This window comes from Cucurbita moschata, unplaced genomic scaffold, assembly GCF_002738365.1.
Source record: "Cucurbita moschata cultivar Rifu unplaced genomic scaffold, Cmos_1.0 Cmo_Scf00016, whole genome shotgun sequence".
Lineage (NCBI taxonomy): Eukaryota > Viridiplantae > Streptophyta > Magnoliopsida > Cucurbitales > Cucurbitaceae > Cucurbita > Cucurbita moschata.
The window spans coordinates 256,465-268,774 of NW_019268532.1; the positions used below are offsets into that span (position 1 = coordinate 256,465).

Sequence of the window (12,310 nt, forward strand, 5' to 3'; positions counted from 1 at the left end):
AAAAAAAAAAAAAAAAAAAAAAAGTAGGGCAATTTAGCAAATGTATATATAGCGAAGTTATTCTTACAGAAAATAAGTGGCGCCCAAAACCCTACTTCAGCCGTCCTCTGTTTCCTCTTCGCTGCGGCTCTTCGAAGGCCGAATGCAGCTAGCTATTCTTCCCTTCTTCACTCTCTAGAAATCTCTGAACCGACTCTCATTCGACAAAGCAATTCCTCAATCACTAGCTTTCTCGCTGTTTTTATCTAATTTCACGTACATCTCGGGTTCATTCTGTTGTGTTTGCAGGAAAGGATATCAAAATCTACCATTTGAGTTTTCTGAACCATCAATCGAGAAGGAGAAGAAAAACCTAGGTTTGTTGTTTGTCTTTTGGAGTACGATTCTGTTTTTCTCTGCTGCCTCTACGATTATGTGTGCGATTAGCTAACAAATCGATTGCGTCGCGGGTATAGGAATCTCGGGAATGTAACTAGTTTTACCTGAAAGCTCCGTTCTTCGTAGATAATTTAAGCTGTTTATTATGGTGCTTTTTTTATTTTTTTTTTTCTAAGTTTCTATTCCGAAAATTCAATCAGGCTCGCATCTCCTGTTTTATGACAGATTTTGATTTGCTTAAAATTTATCCAACCCAGGGGTCACGAAAACTCATAATTCTAGAGATAAGATTAAATTGGGTGTTAAAGGTGCGAAAGGGGTAATAAATCTGAATTTTCTGGCGTTAGTATTTTGATCTTGCGTTGTGCACTTCTCATCATGTTGGACATGTCTGTTTCTTCTTGCTGTTTGGCATCTCAGTATTCTAATCTTACCTTTAGTGGTTTTTTTGCTCACTAAACCGACTTCAAATTCAAAACTATCTTCATGATTTCTTATAGTTTCTAGACGGCATGTTTCAGTAATAGTTCTGAAGGTTTTTATCTTTTTACCTATAGCCATATTATTATTTATTATCATTATTATTATTATTTTAATTTATACATTATTTATTTATTTTTAATACACGAGAACTACTTTTTCAACTTGATGCAAACAAATGCTTGTTTCAGGGTAGAAAATGGTGCAGTACAACTTCAAGAAGATTACCGTGGTGCCTAATGGAAAGGATTTTATTGATATTATTCTCTCTCGTACCCAGAGACAAACGCCCACAGTTGTCCACAAGGGTTATGCCATATCTCGTTTGCGACAGTTTTATATGAGGAAAGTAAAATATACGCAGACGAACTTCCATGAAAAGCTCTCTACCATCATCGATGAATTCCCTCGGCTGGATGATATTCATCCTTTTTATGGCGATCTCCTACACGTTCTGTACAATAAAGATCATTATAAGCTTGCTCTTGGTCAGATTAACACTGCAAGGAACCTCATAAGTAAGATTGCTAAGGACTATGTGAAATTGTTAAAATATGGGGATTCACTCTACCGTTGCAAGTGTCTGAAGGTTGCTGCTCTTGGAAGGATGTGTACTGTGATAAAGAGAATTGGGCCTAGCTTGGCTTACTTAGAGCAGATTAGACAGCACATGGCAAGACTTCCATCAATTGACCCGAATACCAGAACAATTTTGATTTGTGGGTACCCTAATGTTGGTAAGAGCTCATTTATTAACAAGATTACTAGAGCTGACGTCGACGTTCAACCCTATGCTTTTACAACAAAGTCGCTCTTTGTGGGTCACACTGACTATAAGTATTTGAGGTACCAAGTGATTGACACACCAGGAATTTTGGATCGGCCATTTGAGGACCGTAACATTATTGAGATGTGTAGTATTACTGCTTTGGCTCATTTGAGAGCTGCTGTTCTATTTTTCCTTGACATATCGGGGTCCTGTGGTTATACAATTGCTCAGCAGGCAGCTCTCTTTCACAGTATAAAGTCTCTGTTTATGAACAAACCATTGATTATAGTCTGCAACAAAACTGATTTGCAGCCACTGGATGGTATATCAGAGGAAGACAAGAAGTTGGTCCAGGAAATGAAGGCTGAAGCTATGAAAACTGTGATGGGTGAAGGAGATGATTCTGCAGGTGAAGAGGGGGTGTTGCTTACTATGAGCACTTTGACAGAGGAAGGTGTCATTTCTGTTAAGAATGCTGCCTGCGAGAGGTTGTTAAATCAGAGGGTTGAATTGAAGATGAAATCCAAAAGGATAAATGATTGCTTGAATCGGTTTCATGTAGCAATGCCGAAGCCTCGGGACCAGAAAGAAAGACCACCTTGCATACCGGAGGCAGTGTTGGAAGCTAGGGCTAAAGAAGCTGCAGAAAAGCAAGTTAAGAAAACTGAGAAGGATTTGGAAGATGAGAATGGTGGTGCTGGTGTCTATTCTGCCAGTTTGAAGAAGAATTATATATTAGCCAATGATGAATGGAAAGAAGACATCATACCTGAAATTCTAGATGGGCACAATGTTTCTGACTTCATTGATCCTGATATTTTATTTAGACTTGAAGAGTTGGAAAGGGAAGAAGGGCACAGACAAGTAGAGGAACCGGAGGACGACTTTGAGATGGATGGTGCTGAATTGACTCCTGAGGAAAAAGAAGCTTTGGCTGAGATCAGGAGAAAGAAAAGTGTGCTTATTCAACAGCATAGGATCAAGAAGAGCACTGCAGAAAGCCGACCCACTGTACCAAGGAAATTTGATAAAGACCGGAAATACACAACAGGGAGAATGGGGAGACAGCTATCAGTTTTGGGTCTGGATCCAAGTTTGGCAATTAACCGCGCACGTAGTAAGTCACGAGGGCGTAAGAGGGAGAGATCTCCTGACAGGGGAGATACCAACGGCTCTTCTGCTATGGATGTGGATGAAGAGACACCAAATAAGAAGCTGCGTATGAGGTCCAGATCCTTGTCAAGATCTAGGTCTATGTCTCGGCCACCAAGTGAGGTTGTCCCTGGCGATGGTTTCAAGGACTCAGTCCAAAAGGTGAAGGCATTAAAGATCGCAAAGAAATCAGTGAAGAAGAGGAATAAGAATGCTCGTCGTGGTGAGGCAGATAGAGTAATCCCAACATTGAAACCAAAACACTTGTATTCAGGAAAGCGTTCTACTGGCAAAACAGACAGGCGTTGATACGTTTGGGTAATTCTTATGCTTTGTGTTTCTTTACCTTGGTTTGCATTTTGTTAGAATCCGAAGACTCTGAATACCGGTCTATTTACGCTTGGAGCTTGACTTGCTCTTTATTCTGCATTTTCTTTCACTAGTTTAGCATTGTTTTTAAACGTTTAAAATTAATGATTTACAGTGCAATTGAATTTTGTAGTGTTGGATTTTATTTATGGATAATTGGGGATTACGAAGAAGGATGAACAAGATCTTAATGAGTATTAAATCATATTTGCACTGTTGGAGAACTCTGATCTTTGGTCTGTCTACACTTTTTGGAGTTCGAATTGCTTTTATTGTGATCTTTGTCTTATATCATGAATCCTAGGAGTTCATCTTATTTGGTAGCCTTAGTTCTTGAGCAATTTTTTCGTATTTTCCATTTTGAAAGAGTCTTCGTGCAATATGAAATGATGGCTTCATTCATTCAAAGCTTTGAAATGCTATATTCTTTGTATGTGTCCTGTGTCTTACAACAGGTGTGATCTGAGTATTCAAGAGAGGAAAATAAACGATTGAATTGATAATTTGATTCAAGTTATAGTTTAGTCTCTATAGCTTTAAAATTTAAATTTTAAATTTTTGTTATTATAGTTCTTAATTTGAGTCAAATTTATAATTTAATCTGTAATGATTGAGAAAAACATTTTTTTTTTTTTTTTTTTTTTAGCATGAAAATAACAGCTTAGCAGAAAAATGGAAGATGGGAAAGAAAAAGAATGATATATATATTCCATTTTATTTTCAAATAGAATGTCAATCTCATTCAGTTTCAACCCTTTTTTTTAATTATTATTTTCTGTTTTGAGTGGTGAGAGAGGGAAAAACCATTGAAGAGAGAGGAGTGCGCGAAGAAGAGAGAATTTCGCAAGGAAACGGTTTCTTCTGCTTAAATGGTGAATCCGCCATTTCATTTGGTCGCCATAAGCGTTTCTTGCAGTTCTTGGTTGCAAATTCAGGTTGCAGGAACCCGCATTTGCATCCGTTGAATTTTCCTCTGTTGGCGACCCACGAAACTCTCCCGCCATTGAACACTCTTTTGGTAAGCATATGAATACTTTCGAATTCGACTTTTAATTCCTCTTATCTCTCCTTCTCTCCATTCGATCCGAAGTGTGTCCGAGGAACTGTTGATCGGTCTTTTATTGCGATTTACTCTTGGAGATTTCCTAGGTGATTGATGAATTCAGCGGAGCTTTCCACAACTCAAAGGTAAGAAATCTTGAACTTCAAATGCGAATTATCATCTTGTTTGCGACTTTTTTGAAGTAATGGATCGATGGAAGGTTCCATCTCTATGTGATAATTCTCTGATACTTTTTATTTTGTTTGAAGTACAATTTGGAAGCATCTGCGACTTAATTTCGCAGAATTGATTAAATTCAGAAAATTCCTTTGTCTTTTAGTCTCGATGGCTGAGATTTGGGGCTTACCAAACGAATCATCTAATGCGGCGTTTATTGTTAGCAAAACCAGCACGTTTGTTTTCTTTTGTGGAACATTTTCTTCTTGACTCTCCGAGAAATATCAAACAACACCTTTTCAGATATAAGTATAAAAAACTGAATTATTGATGAACGGATGATTAAATAAAGAACGAGAATTATTTTCGAATTTGCTTCCCGAGCATTGCGTTCCCTTTCGCATAGCGAACGGATTGCGATTACGCAAAGGAAAGAAAAATACATGAGAGTGAAATTAGTTTGAGAATAGCGGAGGCTCTAGGATTTGAAGACTATGGAACACTCTTTCTAACGAACAATTTGACATTAATCTATCTGGTTCATTATTCTCGTGGATCTTGTGCAAATTTTTGTTGTGTTTTTTTTAATCTACAGGATGAGTTCTCCACGACGTCCACTACACACCTGTAGCGTTTCTTTTCTGGCCATAGCCCACGGCATCTTCTCAAGAGCCCAGAATCTTGATGGATGGTTGGGCTCGACAACAAGAAAAATGGTCCAAATAACCAAGCTTGTGAAGCCTGTGATTCTTGTTCTGCAATATCAGTGGTCATTATTCCTCTCCTTCATTGATGATCGTCTATTGGCAATTTCAAACTTTGTGGAGAAGATTTTTCCTCCTTCCAGACTCGTTTTTGACAAGATCGACGATGTTCTGCATTTGGTTGAAACTTTTCCTGGAAAATTTGCGGATGCTGTTGACAAGTTACCCTGCTTCAACCAGGTTCTGCTCCTAGAGTGGGCAGTGACCCACGCCATATCTTTGCTGGAGTTCATGATAACCATTTTAATGAACTTGGGGAGAGATGGTACTAGAGAGAAGGAAATTTTGGTTGATATGAACTACAATAAGGGTCGTAATGGACCCGAATCAGCAGTTAAATCCGAAGGAACCATCTCGTGTGTTTCTGAAACACAACAAGGTGCCATGAACGGCAGTTGTAAAGAAGTTGTGAAAACGGGAAGGGAAGGGAAGGAAGATGATTGCAAAGGCACTTACAACAGAGCCATGGAAGGTAAAGAAGAATTTGGAAACAAGGAGAAGGGCAGTACCAAAAAAGTGGAAGGCAGCGAGAGTGGGAAAGCAAAAATGGAAAAAGCAGAAGGAAATGAAGGGATGAAGAGTAAAAAAGAAGGGGTAAAGGACTGTGAATATGAAGAAGAAGAAGAGGGAAGCAATGGAAGCATACAAAAGGAAGATGATATTCTGGAATTGTTCGAGACAAGTTGGCTGATGAAACCAACAGGAAAGCCGAAAGGAAACTTGATGCCACGTTCAGCTTCATTTCTTTGAACATATCACAACAATCTCACCTTTTTTTTTGCAGAACTGGGATTTGTAAGTGTATCATCTTTTGTGTATATGCTGTATATATGAAATTGTTTGTGGGGTCTGTATATTTTTTATTTTATTTTATTTTATTTTATTTTATTTTTTAAACACAAGTTTTGAAAGAACTTGAATCTTGATACATAATTAAGCTATTTTGTTTGTTATCATTGAGCATATTAGAATTTGACTTCATTGATTCTTATGGTCTGTTTATTTTTACACAAGTTTTTATATATATAGGATTTTGGATTATAATACATTGGGTAAAATGCAATTGTTATTCCATAATAATAATAATTATTATTATTATTACAAAAATAAAAAAAACTAAAACACAAAAGGAACGCCCACCGTGGGGTTCGAACCCACGACCACAAGGTTAAGAGCCTTGCGCACGCTCTACCAACTGAGCTAGACGGGCCTGTTGAAAAATTTAGTTGCTTAACTAGAAACAAAAAAAGACAAAGCTTAACCTCAAAGAAAAAAGCGCCCACCGTGGGGTTCGAGAGCCCACAACCACAAGGTTAAGAGCCTTGCGCTACACCAACTGAGCTAGACGGGCCTGTTGAATATTTAAAATTATTTTACTAATCAAAATTTTAAAAAAGCAGCTAATACGATATGTCCTTACGTCGAAGAAAAATGACAAAAGAGCGCCCACCGTGGGATTCGAACCCACGGCCACAAGGTTAAGAGCCTTGCACTCTACCAACTGAGACAGACGGGTTTGTTGTGAAAATTGAACCATTTACAGAATAAAAACTTAAATTTATAGATTAAAAAATACAAAAATTTTGATTTTTGTTTTTTTAAGGATAACTGAAAATGGGACATTATTGGAGTTACCTTTGGTCCAATTAAAACTTAAAAGTAAAAGTATCGATGGGTTGTCTATTCCTGTGTTTGTGTGTGTTGAAATTTTATCTTCACATTTTGTCAAAGATGAAGTCTATCACAAATGAGTTGGGGAATTAGAAGCCAAAACTCCATGAATTAATTACAGGTTGCATGTACATCTCATCTTTCAGATTAAATGAAAACCCAAAAGAAAAGAAAAAATCAACTTAAATTTACAACACCAATGAGTTTCTTATCATTGGTACACTGAACAGCCTTTGGTTTTCCATAAAAAGCTGAAAGCTCTTATTGATTTTTTTCTTGTAATTGTCTTGCACAGTGGCTTTGATTCCGCCACAGGCATGGATGTCCCGCTACTCTCCGATCGTTTCGTCAGTTTCAGTGATGGTTTCCGTGTTGGTGCCGGTGTTCGTGTTGGTGTCGGTGTCGGTGACGGTGTTGGTGTTGGTGTTGGTGTTGGTGACGGTGTTGGTGTTGGTGCTGGTGGCTCCTGTTGTCGTTGCACTCTGAACAACATCAGAAGCTTTTGAGCCTTCTCTTTGCCTCTTGCTGTCCCATTCACAGATATCGACACCAGCCCGGGAATTACGCCTTCCTGTAGCACCATCTCACTGCACCTCTCACTCCCGTTGCAAAGAATCAAGAGACAAGCAACTGCTTGTTCCTGCTCAATGGATTCGCCATTGTCTAATATTGCTGCCAACCCACTGATGAGTTCTGGAGTAGATGCCATTTGATCTATACCTGATTCATCTGAAGCCAAATTTATGGAGATAGCTATGCACTTTTCGGTCCATGTTCGACCAAGAGGGGCAGCAAGAAGGGATTGAAGTCCCCTGATGATTCCAGAAGAAACCAGGTTGGGAATATTGGAGGGCACGGTTGAGAGATTGTAAAGTGTGTGAAGTGCATCAAGTTTGCATAGTGTTTCAGTATCAGTGTGGAGGAGTTGAGTCAAGAACGGGACTGCACAACTTGAGCCGATAATAGATTTGGCTTCTTCCAGACAGGAGACATTGAGATAAAGGGCCGTTGCAGATCCGTGGCAATCTGGGTTCATAATCATTTCCTCCAACAATGAAATCACACCTTCTGCCAGCATTATTTCCTTGTTCCTGAGAAAATATGTTTCCCGACATCATATATATAATACACTATAATTTTAGATCAAAAGGAATGCATTTGCAAAAAAGAAAAGAAAAAAAAAGGTCTGAATAAAGATACATAAGAGTACATAACTTCAATAATTAGCATTACTTTTATCAAATTAATAAAAGGAACTTTTTTCAACTCTTAAGGATAAAAGAAAACAGTTAAACGGTCTATTTCTTTCATTGAACAATCTGAAGCATTTCAATACCCAACTCCTATTCCTTTCATTCAAGTCAGTACTGGTAAATGATGTAAAATCTATCTAGTTGTACACATTTTCTAAATCGAGGAAGGTTTTAGAGAACTAAAATGTTGCACACCTTTTTGCGTATTGAACTGCTTGATTTTTAATTGTTCACATAGTTTAGTTAAGAGTTATCGGTGCTCGAAATGTGAAGGTACTTATTGCTAAATAAAAGAAGCAAAAGTGAAAAACAGTGTACTACTTCACATACATGACACCTTACAAACAATTGATATGCTGTGTAATATATAGCAAAGAAAAATAGACTGCAATTGAGGCAAAAGGATTGGGAAGGCTACAAACCTGTCGTTGTTGACTGCAAGGTTGAAAAGAGCCATTGCTGCACTTTCCTGAGCCTTAACATCTTGTTCTTGCACAGCTCTCTCCAAGTAGCGTAGAAGTCCCTGGACAAATCCATTAGCTCCCATAAGAATCCTCGCCTCGTCATCATCCTTGAGCAACAGTCTTATTTGCTCCACAACTTCCAACTTTTTCCTCAAGTCAGCTTCTTCATTCAAAACTTTCAAATACTGTTCGTATCTAATAAGCATATTTGTGACGGACTCCTGGTCTTCAGCAGAGTTGTCATCCACTACATTTTCTTTGATCTCCTCGGTTGTACCCTTTTCTTCAACCAGATCAAATTTAGCATCTTTCAACTTACAAGAACCAACTGTGTCCACAGGCGACGAATTTAGAGACACTGATTCGGATAGCCTCCAGTAATTGAGGTCAAGACTATCTGGAGGCCCATCAGGAGCAGGAACTCCATTCTGTTCACACCAGTTTGCAATCAGGCCCTTAACACAGTAATTTGGCGTCAATGAAAAATGAGAAAGTTTCTGTTGAGTTTTTGGGCAGGTGTTATGCCCATCACTTAACCACTTCTCTATGCAAATCCTTTCGTATGTTTGCCCGGAAGCAATTATGACCGGATCATACATAAGCTGCAATGATATAGGACACCTCAACTCATCAGGTGGAAGGGGAATCTGCTCCAATCTGAGATTTGTTGGCTTCATGTTAAAAGTACCAAGCTTTGTTAGCTGCCTTTCAAAGGCTTGTCCATTTCCACCAGGTCCACTGTCCTCGAGAGAGCTCTGAACAGTGGGTGAACAAGGTCCAGAACCCTGTGAATCATTGTCATCAGATACCTCGCTTCTAAATAACTTGGAGTACTTCCTCATGAGATGCAAAAGATATGCTACAATTGATTCCTTCCTCTTGTCCTCTTCAGTGCGAGATCGATCTATTAGTTTCTTTAGTGCTCTTCTCTCTGCAAGAGCTGCTCTAGAGGAGTTTATTCCAAGTCTTATAGCAGCTTGGTGAAAAGTCTCAAGCTCATTGTTGTCAACAGTGTTGCTAAATGTTCGTCCTCGTTGGAGCAATACAATAATGTCCTCACCAACTTGCTTCTCCAAAGGGTCTAGGAAAAATTGAGTACTATCCAGTTCCTTCATAATCTCCTGAACCTGACATACAAATGAAAAGGGTGTCAACACAGCACAATATTCAAGCAGTATTTACTAATAAGATTTACCAAAGATTATGGTACCTGATGGCCAATTGACTGTGGAACAATATCTTCAACGCGTTGAAGGCTATCCTGTAGAGCACATTTTACCTTCTTAAACTTCAACAGGACAGAGTCCCCAGTTATAGCCTACAACATGCAAAAAAGATGTTAAGAACCGAAGTAGTAACAGAAAAGCTCCATGACAACTTCATTACCATCGGGTTAAAAATTAGTGCTTCTGTATGACGCTAATGGCCCTAAAAACCCCATAGAGCCAGCTACACTGAATAGGAAAAATTTAAGGGATGCAATCATTGTACTAACCAAATAAAGTTTGCTGCTCTCTGTACAATGTAGGAGAGTATTTTTGGCTTTTTCCAGTGCCACATGCAACGAGCATAATGCCTGGATACCAGATTTGCTCCGAGGTCGTGCTTCTTCCAATGAAGGGAAAATTGATGATGCTTTACAATATATTGAAGAAAGAGCCTTGCACATTCCTCCATGTAGCTAAAACAAAGGATGAAACTAGATTACTTACCCTGTGCCATATTATCAATATTGATTGAAGCATTAACTTCTAACAAGAGCAAGCCAAAATGATTAACTTGAAAAACCATTCTACAAAATACCGAACTTTTACCCCTTAGTCGTCTGATCACACTTCTTGAAGGCCAAATTTGTTGTGAATGTAGAAAATGGTGCAAGAAATTTCAGATCATCATGAACCCAACACATACGACAAAATTTACATGTAACTAAATATTCAACCAAAACCAAATCGAATCAGCCAAACCACAGTACAATTACACTCACTTATTCCTGATTCCTTACAAAGTATTTATGAAACCCCACACCACACAAGGTTAACTAAACGATATAGATAATTCGTGAAAACAGAACAGAAGATAAAATCACGCCAATCAGGATGTAGGAGGGTTCGAGAGTTTAAAGACTTTTGAACACAATACGACTTCAATTTAATCCATTCCACATACCTTGGCATCACGTGCTGCAAATAGACTTTCCTCAACCTCCGTAATATCCATTGTTCAAGCTCACCGTTAAATCCTATACTAAAAAGTTATGTCATCTGCGTTGCAAGATTATAAAACAATTTTTAGAGAAGGCAATGAAATTCTTTACAGCTAACAGACACAAAAGAGAAAAAAAATGATTATAAAAGCAAACCATTATTGCTTTAGCTAACATAATCCTCCTTTACTTTTATTCACAAGCAAATTAGAGAGCCTATGAGTCAACCTAAAGCTTATTAATAATTGAAATTGAGACGCCACAAAAGACTACTTAGAAGAATTGGTGGCGCGTAAAAATTGTCCTATACTACGGTGCGAGAACGAGATTCACAGAACGCTAATCTGAGAATAGACGAAAATAATAAAAAGACACAGGATAAATAGCAACTCAATTATCCATCAAACGACGAATAATTAGGGAAACGCCGACTAATTTAGACATTTTATCAAATACCAAAGGAGACAAAAATTGAGAGACCGCGATAACAGACAATGAACTCTGATTTAAACAAATCTTCCATCAGCTCGAATTGAAGGTTCAAAAACGGAATATACAGAGATAGATACGTATTGCCGGGATTACAAGCCTCAGAATCGGAAAAAAATGAATATCTACATACAAGAAATTCGAAAAACGACTTCCTGAGAGAAGATCTTGCCGAAACAACAACAACCATTGCATAAAAGCATTCAAAACAACAAACATGTAGAAATCAAGTCAAATCAAACCTCTGTTACATGAACCAATACACAGCAAGCAAACCACGATGAAGCTCAAATCTTCGCCAAAATGAACGGAACGAATTCGATGATCGAAAAGAAAAAGAATCGAGAATGGGAGAATCAGGTGGTGGAAAGTAAAGAAAAACAGATTTGAAACAGAGAAAACGTACCAGAAAAAACAGAGCCAACCAAGGAGGCTTCATAAAATTCACAAATTGTCTCAGAAAACAAACAGAATCAGAGGCTACCTATGCTCAGCGCCTTTTCTTTCCATTAATCATCTCCGTCCCCGCGCAAGAACAGATACTCTTCTTTAAATAATATAATAAAAATAAATAAATAAATGTTTAAAATAGGTAAGCAGATTTCTCGGAACGGCGAGGAAAAGACGATTTATGCTCTTTTCTTCCCAATGGGAAGACGGTTGAAAAAGCAAAAACAATCCTTAAAAAAAATATAACAATTTATTACGACTATACCTCTATTTTTTAGTCATTTTTTCCTTAATCATTTATAAATAAATAAATATATATATATATATACATTAATCACTCAAATTTCATAATCTTATTTCTAATTAATATATGTTAAATATTTTTGAAATCTTTGCATCAATCTTAAATCAAACTGAAAAAAAATCTAACCTAAACCAATAACAGTTCGAGTTCTTCAAATCATGAGTCAGAACGAATTCAAATTTTAATATAAATAAATAAATATATATTTTTTTTAAATCCAAAAAAATGTGAAGCAAATCGATATTTAAAAAAAAATTGACAAATGTCTGTCAGAGCAGGACTTGAATTTATGGGATGGCCTTCGTTGGATTTATGTGCAAAAAAAAAAAAAAAAAAAAAAAA

General features: G+C 37.6%; 3 protein-coding genes and 2 non-coding genes across 11 annotated transcripts; 2 read left to right on the forward strand and 3 right to left on the reverse strand.

Annotated features, from left to right (window-relative positions):
- The first annotated feature begins 72 nt into the window (after window positions 1-72).
- Window positions 73-3,329, forward strand: LOC111454321 (nucleolar GTP-binding protein 1-like). Of its 2 annotated transcripts, XM_023095770.1 has the most exons (3): window positions 73-356; window positions 636-720; window positions 1,050-3,329. In XM_023095770.1, exon 3 carries the CDS (start codon window positions 1,058-1,060, stop codon window positions 3,086-3,088), a length of 2,031 nt encoding a protein of 676 aa, XP_022951538.1. In that variant the 5' UTR covers window positions 73-356; window positions 636-720; window positions 1,050-1,057; the 3' UTR covers window positions 3,089-3,329. The 2 variants fall into 2 exon arrangements, with proteins under 2 accessions (XP_022951538.1, XP_022951537.1); XM_023095769.1 differs by lacking the exon at window positions 636-720.
- Window positions 3,330-3,849: 520 nt separating this feature from the next.
- Window positions 3,850-6,085, forward strand: LOC111454325. Of its 2 annotated transcripts, XM_023095778.1 has the most exons (3): window positions 3,850-4,166; window positions 4,289-4,336; window positions 4,963-6,085. In XM_023095778.1, the coding sequence occupies exons 2-3, from the start codon at window positions 4,305-4,307 to the stop codon at window positions 5,879-5,881; spliced, it is 951 nt and encodes a 316-aa protein (XP_022951546.1). In that variant the 5' UTR covers window positions 3,850-4,166; window positions 4,289-4,304; the 3' UTR covers window positions 5,882-6,085. The 2 variants fall into 2 exon arrangements, with proteins under 2 accessions (XP_022951546.1, XP_022951545.1); XM_023095777.1 differs by having other exon boundaries at window positions 3,850-4,336.
- Window positions 6,086-6,264: 179 nt separating this feature from the next.
- Window positions 6,265-6,341, reverse strand: TRNAK-CUU. The gene has a single exon. It is a non-coding gene; the product is annotated as a tRNA-Lys (tRNA).
- Window positions 6,342-6,574: 233 nt separating this feature from the next.
- Window positions 6,575-6,647, reverse strand: TRNAK-CUU. The gene has a single exon. It is a non-coding gene; the product is annotated as a tRNA-Lys (tRNA).
- Window positions 6,648-6,883: 236 nt separating this feature from the next.
- LOC111454320 (U-box domain-containing protein 45-like) lies at window positions 6,884-11,870 on the reverse strand. Of its 5 annotated transcripts, none has more exons than XM_023095766.1 (6): window positions 11,699-11,870; window positions 10,689-10,783; window positions 10,015-10,200; window positions 9,730-9,837; window positions 8,478-9,646; window positions 6,884-7,893 (listed from the first exon to the last, which is right to left on the reverse strand). In XM_023095766.1, the coding sequence occupies exons 2-6, from the start codon at window positions 10,737-10,739 to the stop codon at window positions 7,014-7,016; spliced, it is 2,394 nt and encodes a 797-aa protein (XP_022951534.1). In that variant the 5' UTR covers window positions 10,740-10,783; window positions 11,699-11,870; the 3' UTR covers window positions 6,884-7,013. The 5 variants fall into 5 exon arrangements, with proteins under 5 accessions (XP_022951534.1, XP_022951532.1, XP_022951533.1 ...); XM_023095764.1 differs by having other exon boundaries at window positions 11,621-11,870; XM_023095765.1 differs by lacking the exon at window positions 11,699-11,870 and adding an exon at window positions 11,457-11,614.
- Window positions 11,871-12,310: the final 440 nt, after the last annotated feature.

Bases quoted from the DNA above. Each gene is read 5' to 3' on its own strand.
- LOC111454321 (XM_023095770.1), top strand. From the start codon at position 1,058: ATGGTGCAGTACAACTTCAAGAAGATTACCGTGGTGCCTAATGGAAAG.
- LOC111454325 (XM_023095777.1), top strand. From the start codon at position 4,305: ATGAATTCAGCGGAGCTTTCCACAACTCAAAG. The intron at 4,337-4,962 runs GTAAGAAATCTT...TTTAATCTACAG, and splicing joins GAGCTTTCCACAACTCAAAG to GATGAGTTCTCCACGACGTC.
- LOC111454320 (XM_023095766.1), bottom strand. From the start codon at position 10,739: ATGGATATTACGGAGGTTGAGGAAAGTCTATTTGCAGCACGTGATGCC. The intron at 9,647-9,729 runs GTACCATAATCT...TTTGTATGTCAG, and splicing joins CACAGTCAATTGGCCATCAG to GTTCAGGAGATTATGAAGGA. The intron at 7,894-8,477 runs GTTTGTAGCCTT...ATATTTTCTCAG, and splicing joins CTTGCAGTCAACAACGACAG to GAACAAGGAAATAATGCTGG.